Consider the following 12,845-nt stretch of genomic DNA (forward strand, 5'->3'; position numbering starts at 1 on the left):
AGAGTATTGCAATATGTTATAACAAGCATGGTAAACTCATTTATACCTGATATGTATCAATTTCTAGAAGTGTATCAAGGTATCACGCAGGTGTCATAGAAATTCACTTATGATATTAATGAAACGCAATTCAAATGTCAAGTACTATTGAGATTCTAACGAGCCTCACTGCTTGAGTATTCAAATATGTTATAGCAGGCATAGCAAACTCATTTTTACTTGATACGTATCAGTTCCCAAGTAGTGGGTTGTGGAATCAAACTAATATTAAAAAATATTATCATTGGTTCTCAGAAAAATACACTTTTGAAACAGCAAGTAGGATTCAATGGGACACATAACTGGAAATTATACGATTAATTTAATATTCGAACGTACTCTATACATATACATAGTAAGGAGTCCATTCTGTCCTGATCCGTATCAATTCCCTAGATATTTATCAGAACATGAGGCTGAGTCTATCTGAATATTTTATAGCGTATATACATAACAAACTCATTCTAAACCAATATGTGCTCATTCCCAAGCAGTGTATTGAATTTCAAGCAGATGAAATATGTCGTTATTATGATCCATAAGGATTACTAAAATCCGTTAAGATATTACTAATAATAACATGCATTTTAAATATCAAATCCTATTGAAACTCCAACACCTTGTCCACTGGAATTGTATTTATTACATTGTTAATTCCAGAGTCTACCTACTGCGATCTATTGTCTGTGTTGTTGGTTGTCTACTCACAGTACTCAATCAGAGAAAACAGACAGAGCATTTAATATACTTTCTAAGCGTATACACAACTTAATGTCAGTCTACATTAGTATACAGGGTATCCCTAATTTATGTGTCAAAACTTTGGCAACATGTAGGGCACCGATAAGAAAAAAAATCCTTCAGAGATTTGCTCGTTTTTGCTCTGTTTTAGAGAAAATCGCGAAAAAGAAAACAAAAAAGTTTTCGTCTTTGCTTTCATTTATTTACACTCACTTCTTCTGTTACCACTTATTTAATACAGGCACCGTTAAAAGAAATGATGACCTCTTGCTCCAAGGCATGCATTGCATCTACTAGTACCGCTTGAATTGCATTTGACATTGCTCCCGGGATATTTGCTGCACTGCAGCCACGATTCGGCTTCTCAGTTGAAACAAATTTACAGGATAAGATTAAGTGTTTACGTTTGTGCGGAATTTTGAAGCAGAAAATTTATTTGATACCAATCAACTCGAGAGAATAATTAAACTCGAGAGCAATGTCAAGCTGCAATTCAAGCGGTAACCAGTAAATAGTATGCACGTCGTCTTTTTTTTTTGGACAGTGTCTGCATTAAATAAGCGATAACAAAGTAACTGAATAAGTAACTGTAAATAAATGAGAGAAAAGACGAAAACTTTTTTGTTTCCTTTCTCGCGATTTTCTCTAAAACGGAGCAAAAACGAGCAAATCTCTAAAGAATATTTTTTCTTAGTTTGTCGGTGCCCTGCATGCTCCTAAACTTTTGACACTTAAATTAGGGACACCTTGTATACTAATGTAGAAAGTCTTTAGCTAAGTCGCAAATACTTTCTAAATAGAACGGTAGCTAAACTGTTAAGAGGACATAGAATTTCAACTATTTCAATTATATACTTATGCATAATACATAAACGTACACTACGTTAATTAAAAACATTATATCGAACTGATTCTGGCTTAACACGTTCTATTTCCCGAGCAGTGAGCTAGTTTACACCTGGCGTATCAAATTCGTGTCAATGATTGCAGCTGGAGTTAATGGAGCTGGTAACTTTCTAGTAGAAGGGCAGAAATAACTGTGGCAAGTATACTTGATACGAAATTGATATGGTCGATGTAAATTAGCTTAGCGAGCAGAATTATCAAACAGTTTGAAATAAGCTGACACAGGTGTTAGCAAGATACTACAGATAAATTACTGTGTCTTCTTCAACAAGTAGTTCTCCTACATAAAATGCAACTCCCGAAGAAAATTAAAAGTGAAAACATGGAAGCTTTAAGTTAATGCCTATACAGCAAAAGGCGCACATTGATTTTGTCACCTGTTATCGATCAAACAAAAAAAAAACTAAAAAAAGAATTCCTATTTTACTTGAAGAATTACTGATCCAGTTTGATGTTGACTTCACGTTCTATCACGTTTGATAAATTGCAATTGCCATTAAACAGGTATTAAACTAGATGCAATTGATAGGTACCGATAGGATAATCGTGTCTGAGTAAATTGCTACTCGTCTGAAGACATTAACCGAGGCTCTCAGGTGTTAAACGTGTCGTTTAGGCATTATATCAAACTATGATACCAACACAGTTCCATTATCATTTTATTCTAATCATTTTGTTTTACCTATTCTGGTTTTAAATATACGATAAATAGAGAAACACGTAACTTTTTATTCTAATCTAAGTAGAAATATATATAAGGGATATTTTCACCTTGAAGAAATGAATTTCTGCCGATAATAAAAACAGCTCAATAGCTTTTCTTAAAGACACCAATAATAGTGCACAATTTTTAAATGAATTGGAATTTTCGGATTGACAAACTTCCCCTCTTAGAGTGTTCGATCGCTGGTTTGAAACACGTTTCAATTCCATCACTAGCGAGTGGGTAGATCGAAATTTAATTGTCCTTGGTGGAACAGCCACGGAACGAGCGAGGCGAGCTAGAATCGAATGGTGAAAGTGGCAAGGGCAAGATGCTCGTAGAGTTAAACGCCCTGGCAGTTGTTCTTTCGCTTTAATTCAGCGATTGATCGTGTAATTGCTATCGATGTGTCCTCGAGCGGCGAACAAATACTCGATTCCGTATTTATAAATTAATTACGGTACTCCGAACTGTTGGAACGATGTACAGCCCACGACAATACGAGAGCGAACCTTCGAACTCTCGCGGAATCTTTATTTCGCAATGTTTTTGTAAATAAATATCTATCACGCCTGACATGCATCAAACATGGTATCAAATTGTGCTTCTACAAGAGTATAAAATTAGAAGAAAGTAATACGGTGTAAACAAATTATAATACATTCTTTTGAATTTAGTTTTGAATTTAGTATGTAGTACAAGTAAAAGAGGAATGTTTATGAACTTATTGTTAATTTTCTAATAATTTATCTGGACTGCTTCATATTCTTTGGAAAAGATTTGTATAGTCGTATAAATTGTACCATAATCACATTATGCTTTATCTATATTAACGATTTAGAAATGAAATTTAGATCCTCTGTGGTTGAACATCAGACGTGATGGGATATATTTTATACATAGTATGGGATAATATTTTGCATAGTTTGTATAATACGATTTTGGACAGTACGATTTTAGGCTTTTAAAGGCTAATAAAACAAAGAAAAAAAAACAATGCCAACTACGTCGTTCAAATACTATTCACAATTGAAACTATCTCTACTTATCTTTACTGTACCATTGATTTACTACTATTAAAATAATTATCTTTGCTACCTTATTTATGACGCACTGTTGATTTATCAGTGTAATACTAATCTTAAACACTATTGTTACATAAGCTGCTTGCAGAGGTGGGCAAAATTTTATTCAACTAATAGACAACGAGTAAAAACACCGTGTAACGATTTATTTGCAAGGTTCATTTGATTCATTAGTTATTAGAATAACTTCTTATTTGTTAAACGGTAAAGTACAACTTTTGTTACATCAATATCGAATCACCTTTCATTCGTTATTCGAAATGTTTGTCTGGATAGTAATTTTGCTCAACTGTGTTATTCAAATAATAGATAACGAATAAAAACGCCACATACCGATTTATTTGGAAGATTTATACGATCCATTGGATATTTAAATAACCTATTATTCGTTCAACGTGGAATGCAATTTCTATTGAACAAATATTAAATCATCTTTCATTTGTTATTCGAAAGTTTTCACTGGAGAATAATTGTGCCCATCTGTGCATGCTTTAAGAAGCAATATGAGGATTATTGTCGTGGCCCCAACATCCTTCATTTAACTGGCAACGCCGCGTCCGCAAGTTGATTCTGCTTCTAGATGCAGATTCAAGATGCAGTGAGAGCTTAATCCATGGACTCTCAATTTTATATGGTTTTCATGATGTTTTTTACCCTCTCTTTTCCCCCTATTTCGCATTAATTACAGTCGCCGTCGTCGTCGTCGTACGGGCCAGACGTATTTCATTTCAGCATCTTTCATCCGATATTGGTCCCCCCCCCCCCCCTCCACCCTCGTTTGCATACCAGAAGGTAAATAAAATGACCGTGAATAATTATCTTTATCGAATAACATCTCAGAGGGGTAGGAAAGAGAATTTTCCTGAAAAGCGTTCCATTCACGAATACACGTAAGACAATGTCACAATGGCCACCGCGCTTTCGGCCATTGAAATCCTTACACGCGTATATTCACCGTTACATATAATACTTAACGCGGCGAAAAAGTTTCAGTGCGCTTGCATTTCATTAAGACATCGACCGAAAGACATGTACGCGCATCGGTGAATAGATGCCTGGAACAAAGCATTTGGCAAAATAAAAGTCTACTGTTTCAATACCGGGAACACAAGCTGACATTTCTGATATAAAAGGTTCTTTTCCAAGTCTCGAGTAAAATAAAGGACACTTAACGGAAACGTGCTTCGTGTCAATTTCTTAGCATGAAATATTTCTTTGCGTGGCGATGCACGTTGCGCCTTGCGGTAATATTAAGTGCGACAGAATATCGCGAAACTTCGTATCCGCTTGAATAAATGATGCATTTCTCGGAGATAAGCGAAATTTATCTCGAATAATAGAGAAATAATGGACACACCGTACGAGAGATTTATTATTTAACGTTTGTTCCATCGAATGATTACTGAAATGAGCTTTTAATTCATTATGGTTGAGTATAATTTTAGTTGAGAATCCAGACTGGTAATTTTCATTGAACAAATAATGAATCGAAAGTTTTATTTAAATAAAAAGATAATTTCATATCTTTTTTTTTTATAATTTGAACTGTAATTTTTATGAAACAATTAGAAGAAGAAACTGATACTTGATTATTTTTTTGATTCCTTCTTGGAAATTTTGCTCGAAATGAAAGTATAATTTCATTTCATTCTGTAGATTGTAATTTTTAAAGAACAAATAAAGGATCAGGAGTCTTTTATTTTTATTAATATACTACGATTCTTCGAGATTTTGAAAATTTCGTAAGAAACGTAAGTTGTACTATAGGGTGAGTCACCTAAGACTTATCCTTCAAATATCTCCGTTGCTTTGTATAAAACAAAGATATGTTTCCAAAGGAAAATGTTTGATTCGGAGGTGGACATACTATAAGAGACAAAAAAAAAGTAATCTCAAGGTCATAGTTTTAGAGATTTCAAGCTCATTGACGTTTCTTTTTTAAACATGATGGGGTATTTTCATTATTATAATCTTGTAGCTCTGATAAAAAGGCAAATTCAAACATGTAGAATATGTTCACATTCGGATGGCCTTGTGAAGAGTTATTCTTATAAACTCATATTTTAATTTGCACAATCGACAAAGTATAGTACATACATTTGAATTTGTCTTTTTATCAGCTACTAATATAACAACAACAAAATGACGACAATAACCTTGAAATCTACAAATATATAACCTTGATAGTATGTCTCCCTCTTAACTAGACAGTTTCCTCTTCAGACATATATCTTCGTATCATTAAAAGCAAAATAAACATTTAAAGCACAACTCTCAGATGACTCACACTGTATATTTTTATTGATTTATCGATTCATTCTTGATTTTGTTCGATATCGAATACTCATAGAAATATTATAGACGGAGCAGGGAAGACATACATCTGCCTGTAAATGGAAATGCCCAAGCGTTAAAAACAGAAAAAAAAACCGCGTTACCCTATCAATTTCTGTGCTTTCATTAATACGTATGTATAGTAATTGTTAAAAGTATAAACGATAACCATTTATCATTGACATAAAAATGATGTAAACATGCGTTGATAGCTGTTGTATAGCTGGAAGTCTGGCTCCCCTACTCTATCTATAATATCTCTATGCGAATACCTCGTGCAAAATAATACGATAATTGAAATATTCAAATGTTACCTGCCGAAAAGGGGATGCCAGAGTTGCGAGTCGTCGGGCGAGCTGGCCGTGGAGCTCACTTCCGGTTCCTGCTTGAGTAATCCGCTCCGTACCCTGAGCAACGGTGGATAAGGGCTGGTACGCCGGCTGCTGGACAGATCGATGGGCGCCGGCATTAGCGTGCCGATCGGTTTGCAGCTGAGTTTCGGTCTCGTTTGCGAGACGTTTCTCGTTCCATTACTCGCGTGACCGGTTCCTTTGTTAGTGCCGTTGTTGATTCTCGGATTCGACTGTCGTGACCTGGAGACTGGACCTTCGCCGTGGTCGAGGACGTGCTGGAGATGAGCCAGGGATATCACCAGTAAATCTGGATCTCTCAGGAGATCGGGCCTGTTCAATGCCTCTGGTAATCTCAGTTCTGGTCTGGACGCCAACAGTTTCGGGATTTCGGTGGCTGGAGCTGCGGCGAGACCGGGCAGGTAATCCCTAGGTACCAGAAGTGGATCGGGTATCAGATGCCCTGACGTCTCGATCAACTCTCGTAGTTGACTAGCAGGATCGAGCAGCTTGTCGGTGCTACTGGACGTGGCACAGGCTTCCTCCATCGCGTGTATTCGATGCTTACCGGAGGATTTCTGATAGGAAGTCGATTGGTTTTTCTGCCTATTGGTGGACCACTCGGCAGACATCGGTCTCTTAACTGCAGCGCGATCCGTCGCCAAGTACGTGCTATGGATATCACCGCTGGACATCGGTCTACCAGAGTTCCTCGCCTCTAGGCTCTGAACGGTCAATCGTTCTTGGAAGCTTCTATTTCCCTTTCGCGCGGTTTTCTCGGCATCCTTGGGATTTATATCCGAGCGAACGGCACGATGATCGCTGGGTACCTGATCGCAACGACTCGATATCTCCTTCTGCTTCTCGTAGTCCCTCGCTTCCAGTTGATTCGGCGACGACAGGATGCTTTTCAGGGTTAGATCGCTTTTCGCGTCCTCCGAACAGGACACGGAACAGGGAGGACTAGGTAGCAACCTCTCGAGGTACGCGGACGAGGGCCTCCTGGAAGCTGGGGAACACGGAATTCCACTCGGCTGCGGTGATACAACCGTGCCACGAGTTCGAAGTTCCTCGAGTACCTGCTCGTCGAAGTGTTCTACATCCTGATATTTGCATTTCGCTTGAGCCTCGCTGTTTCTGCTCGAGCTGATACCCTGGGCCTGATTTTTCCCGCTCTCCATGGGAGTTTTCCGACCGTCCGAATTTCCTATGGTTTGCCTTTGGAAATAATCGCGATCGGATTCGTAAGCTAGCGAGTCGGCTTTCTGGCGTCTCAGATCCTCCAAAACTTGAGAGTCGCAGTCGTCCTCGTCTTCTTCGATGTCCCTCTCGTCGTCGTCCTCCTCGTGAGGGAATCGGTCCAGATTCGATTCGTGTTTGGTGAAATTCACGGTACTCTCCGGAGACTCGACTCTAGCCTTCGTACTCGAGGAAATCGGATGGGTGGCGACAGCGTGAGGATTTCTGTATCGATAGCTGGGTATGATGATCGACAGACCGGGCAGATTCTTCGGGGAAGTTCTCTGCTGGGTCTCTGTCGCGGAATCGGCGTTCTTCAAGAGCCTCTCGGCGCATTCCGCTTGGGAATCCGGCGATCTGCTCGACGACGACGCTTTCGAGGCTGGCCTCGTCGCAGGTACCACCACGTTTTTCACGCTCTCCGGCGTGTGTGTTCTGGTTATAGAGACAGATAGACCTGGGGTGTTCCTCAGGGCGTTTAAAATCTTCGAGCTATCGTTATAGTCTATTTTGATCGGTTCCCCAGGTTCGTCGGGTCGCTCCTCCTCTGCTTCCAACGGGGCGTCGTCGAATATCGCCACCATATTCTGATACTTGGGCTGAGAGTTTGATTTACACTTCGATCGAAGGCCACCGTCCGCTTCGGCGATTTTGCACGACTTTGAGTTCGAGTCCGAGGCATTCTTTACCGAAACGACCACGACGTTCTCCTTGACGGGAGGATTTTTCTCTTCCTCGTTCTCACCATCGTAGTTTCCAAGAATCTTCTCCTCGTGAATCTCAATTTTGTCGCTGGCAAGAGCGTCGTCGGGTTTATCGGTGTTCTCGTGCTGATAATTGGAAATTAAATTCGCCCTCGAGCGATCGTTATCGTTACTCAAATTCGAGTCTTTGATTTTACACTCGGTGGAGCTGCCATGATGGTTCCCGTTGAGAACCACATAGGTTTTCGTCGAGTCGACTGGCAAATCAGCGCAGGGTGTATCAGTAGCTAGAACCGGAGAGGCTGTGGCGTCTATCATATTCAATATGTCCTGAATGCCCGCCTTGTTCAAGCGTCGTCTTTTCTCGCTATCTACGACGGGTTTCTTTTCAACGGCGATAACATCATCCTCGTTTTGCCTCTTCTCGCCGTTTCCTTGCCTCTGAAGGACATTCTGATGAACGCCTTCGGGCAATTGAGAAAAGTGTAGCTGTTCCAGCACCACTCGCGGCTGGAACAGTTTGTCTTTTTGCAGCTTTTCAAGGTTACTTCTTCCGTTGCATCTGGCCAAGTCTTTCTCGAACCTATACTCTTCCATTTCGTCTTCGTTTTCGTCGTCATCATCGTCGTCGTCGTCGTCGTCGTCGTCGTCCTCCTCCTCCTCGGAACACGACGCTTCTTGTCGTTCCTCGTCCCACGTTGGCGCAACCCCGCTGTTATCTCGCATTTTATCCAATGGAAAGCCATAATCGCGTCGATGGTGGCTAGTTCGATCGATCTCATCGTAACTCCTTTTCTTTCCAACACCGTCCCTGGTGACCAAACCATTGGTCCGTCCATTTGTCAATTCTTTCGCGGAGATATGTTGAAGATTCAGCGTCGCGCGACCTGGCCGTTTCTCGTTCCCTTTTCCGTCGTTCGTGTCGGACGAATTCGAAGAGTTTGCGCTGCTCGTCTTTTGGGAGGCGACTCCGAAACCGACCGAGTACATGTTGGACGCTGTTCGCGGTATTGAACGCCATCCTTGCGCCGTCTTCGTCAGCTTGATGCGATTCCTTTTGTCGTAATCCTCGCATCTGACCTCGACGATCCTCTGCTCGCGCTGCGACGCCCACAGAAAAATCGGATTCACTTTCGGCCGTTTCTCTTCCGGCTCCGTCGACTCCTCTTCCCTAGGTTGCTTCTGGTGTTTCTGATGATGGTGATGATGATGATGATGACGTCTTTGACGACGGGGCGCTGTGCCCCGTGCAGGGGCCCCGCTCATCACTCCATCCAACGAGCTGTTGTTACTCTGCCACTCGTCCACCGAGACTACTTCTTCTGGCAGCGAATCGTGTCCCACCAACCGTTTTTATAAATCTCCAACGAACGCGTTATCCGAACGACGGCTAAACTACTCCCTGTGCGCGAGCAATTCAAACGTTACGCGCGATTACATTCTTCGTCGAGCGTATTTTGCGATACTCGTGGCACACGTTTGATCGAAGGGATCGGCTCGAACGCACCGCGGTTAAGTCTCGACTCACCGTGAAGTCAATTTCTCACCGTTCACTAACAAACAAGTCAGTTTCGAGAAAGCAACGATCGATCTTAAGGGCATTGACATTGTCGACCCAGCACTTCCGCGAGTCGGATGCACCGGACACATAAGCCACGCTCTCCTCTTCCTCGACGCGTACCGTCGTTGACCACCGATATTCCGTCCCGCCGTTTCCCTTCTTCTCTCTTTCTCTCTATCTGTCGCCTATCCACGGGACGAGGATCCCGCGAGTTCCACGAGTTCGTCGACACGGGCCAAAGAGGTTAGTGGTTCCTGCGGAGATAATACCACGGCCGTCAAGGTGGTTCGCCGATCGCGGAGGTCGTCGACGTTCAGTTGGCTATCGAACCGTGACACGACGCGGGGGAGCGGGGCGGATGATCAGCGGCACGATCGTCGATTTTCATCGTGTGGCATCTATAACGTCGATTTGCATCGAGCTTGCGGCGTCGACTCCGTCGAGCTTACGGCTGGCAGCACTGAGTGTGTTCGACCCATCGAGCTTCTCTCGAATCGTTCGCTTTCCTCTCTCCGCTCTGCTGTACTCGCTCTTTGCACTAATGCGGTGGTCGTTCGGTCTCACCCCAAATTTTTCACCGCGAAACTTCTTTGAGACCTCTTTCCCCGGCTCTCTCGGTTCCCCGCTCCGAAAAGTCCTTCGTCGACGCTTCGTCCTCGCGAGAAAAGCCACCGATTGGAACCTCTCGAACCGCACTTTTTTTTTTATCCTTGACCCTGCGCGAATCGTTAACGACGGGAACCGTGGACGGCGAAGAATTGTCACCGATGACATAAGACTGAGAAAACTATTCACCGGTTACATGTTGTTACGCACGGAGTCACTGTCTGGGAGCTACTGTCGGTGCCTCCTAGTTGCCTTCCACTTCGTCGCCGCCGCCCCCGCTCCACGGAATCGCGTGTCAGGGTCGGAACTATTCGCGGAGCCCTCGGCTTAATACGTTCACCGACGACTATGATCCCCGTGAAAATTTCTACCCGAGTAAAATTATGTTTCCACGCGATGTTTATAAAGTAATTTTTTCCGATGGTAATTATAAGACTGTGGATGTTTAAGCAAATTCATATCTTTATATACATAGATGAAGAACAGAAATTTGTATCAACCTCTTGAGGAACATTGACACGTATGTGTACGTTTGATTTTACATAAAAATTACCATTATTTACGGTTATAATACTTTTTAGAATTAAAAAATATTCGACACTAAAGTGAGTGTAAATCTACGGATAACAATTGCTTTGATTGTAGGTATAGATTTGATTAAAGCAAAACAAAAATTCATTTTTTTGTCCCTCGAGAGGTTGAATATTTATGTGTTTCTGTACATCCTTGTATATTTAGATTTGTTGTAAATGCATAAATATCTGCAGTCTGGTAATTAAGATCATGTTAGTTATTCCCATACTGTAGGGTTAACAACGCGAAACAGAATTTTCTGTGTATGAACTATTATAGTCTGATAGAAAAAACGGAGCAACTTATTTTTGATAAATGAAAAGAAAATGAAAAGAAAATGAAAAGAAATGATGTCTTTAGAAATCAATATCGAGCCACGTAATTGGACTTTGAAAATGTTGATCTTCCTTCCAATGGAGATATCTATGACATCCCAGTATTCTTTGAACTTTAACACGACTGGCTGCTAGACTATGCTAATGAATGTTTCTACTAGGGTAACATATTTTTTTTTATTCGTCATTCAACAGAAATATTTTTAATACTCATATGTATCAGTCTAGTATCATAATATCATAAACTGAAACTGTTTAAAATAAAGTTCTAAAATTTATTGACTTGTATTGTAACTGCTGTATCGAACTCAGCCATCAAGACTATAAGAAAAGGCTTTTAGCAATCAGTTTAATTGTATTTGATATTCAGTTTTTTACGCGATTCAATCGCGATAATGGATATTGTAATTTTATGCTTTGTAACTATATTATACGAGCTTATTTATACATGCAGAGTGGATAAATGCGTCCCAAGTTATTTATAAAGTAAAGTGTGTATCCACATTTTCAACGGTAGATTCTGTCTTCGAAATTCTTTGAGTGGAAAGTTCACTTGGCAGTGAAATGTCACTCGATATTAGGATAATTAATCATTAATTATAAATATCCCATTTTCTCCATTTAATCAGCAGTCAAACACACGTGCGCGTTATTTCACTCTTCAGCTCTATTTATTTCTTAATTCTTATTTGAACCATTTCCATTATATTTAATAATAAAACTTCTTTACAATATGTTTACGTCGACTTATATTAATAATAAAACTAATATTCATCAGTTTTGACTCTTAATATTGTATCATCATAAGATCTACAATTACTACAGTTACAATACAAGTCTTTAGTAACAAATAGTCTGCAAATTTGATATATTTATATATAATTATAATATATCAATATGTTTTATTCAATTCCATATTGATTATAATTAAAATTAATGTATTAATTATATATTGCATATAATTAAAAACAAATTCTGGAAAACTCTTTAAGATATCCCAAACGGGTGCCTAAAATAATTGTCAGTATTGACATTAACACAGTAAAAGATAATTCTTGTTCATACAAAATATGCATCTTAACTACGTATTTATTTGCTACAGTCGTGTAAATGAAAATGTACAGTTGCCTTCAGTTTTACAGTCGATCGTCTACCGCAAGGTCTAGAAAAGCAAAAAAAAAAAAAATAACTCCGTTTCGAGAAATTGGTCGAAATAATTAAAAAGTGTACAGAGAAAGATAGTAGATATACTTGTTACTATTTGAAGAGTCAAAGTTTACGTTATATTGTTTTAGATTTTTGCGAATTTCCGGGCGAGAGAACTGCTAGCGACGGTACTGTGCGTTCTTACCCCTTACCCCGAGATAGCTAGCTCGCGACCGGAGCAGCGACCATGGAAAGAGACCGAAAGAACAACAGACAGAGATGGAGGGAGAGGAAGAGAATGGGATAACCTGCGTGTATATACTGGTATACAGAGTGTACCGAAGGTAACTTCGATTGCAATGGTATCAACGATTTTACCAGCGTTAACACGGCGCAAATTTAACCGCGCCTTATTAGCGATATTTCTTTAGCTAATATTACTCGCGTTACCCCTCGCCAGAGGTGGGCGAAACGATTGGTATAGCAATTTATTCGCGATTAATACGTTACTCGTTTACTCGAG

General features: G+C 40.3%; 1 protein-coding gene across 1 annotated transcript in view; it reads right to left on the bottom strand.

Annotated features, from left to right (window-relative positions):
* Positions 1 to 10,579, bottom strand: part of LOC128880638 (uncharacterized) — a 54,109-nt gene extending 43,530 nt beyond the window's left edge. Inside the window, exon 1 of the mRNA XM_054130924.1 lies at positions 6,123 to 10,579. Within this exon, the coding sequence (XP_053986899.1) occupies positions 6,123 to 9,367 (3,245 nt within the window). The 5' untranslated portion in view covers positions 9,368 to 10,579. The remainder of the gene's footprint in view (positions 1 to 6,122) is intronic.
* Between the last annotated feature and the right edge of the window lie 2,266 nt (positions 10,580 to 12,845).

This window comes from Hylaeus volcanicus, chromosome 8 (genome assembly GCF_026283585.1).
Source record: "Hylaeus volcanicus isolate JK05 chromosome 8, UHH_iyHylVolc1.0_haploid, whole genome shotgun sequence".
NCBI lineage: Eukaryota > Metazoa > Arthropoda > Insecta > Hymenoptera > Colletidae > Hylaeus > Hylaeus volcanicus.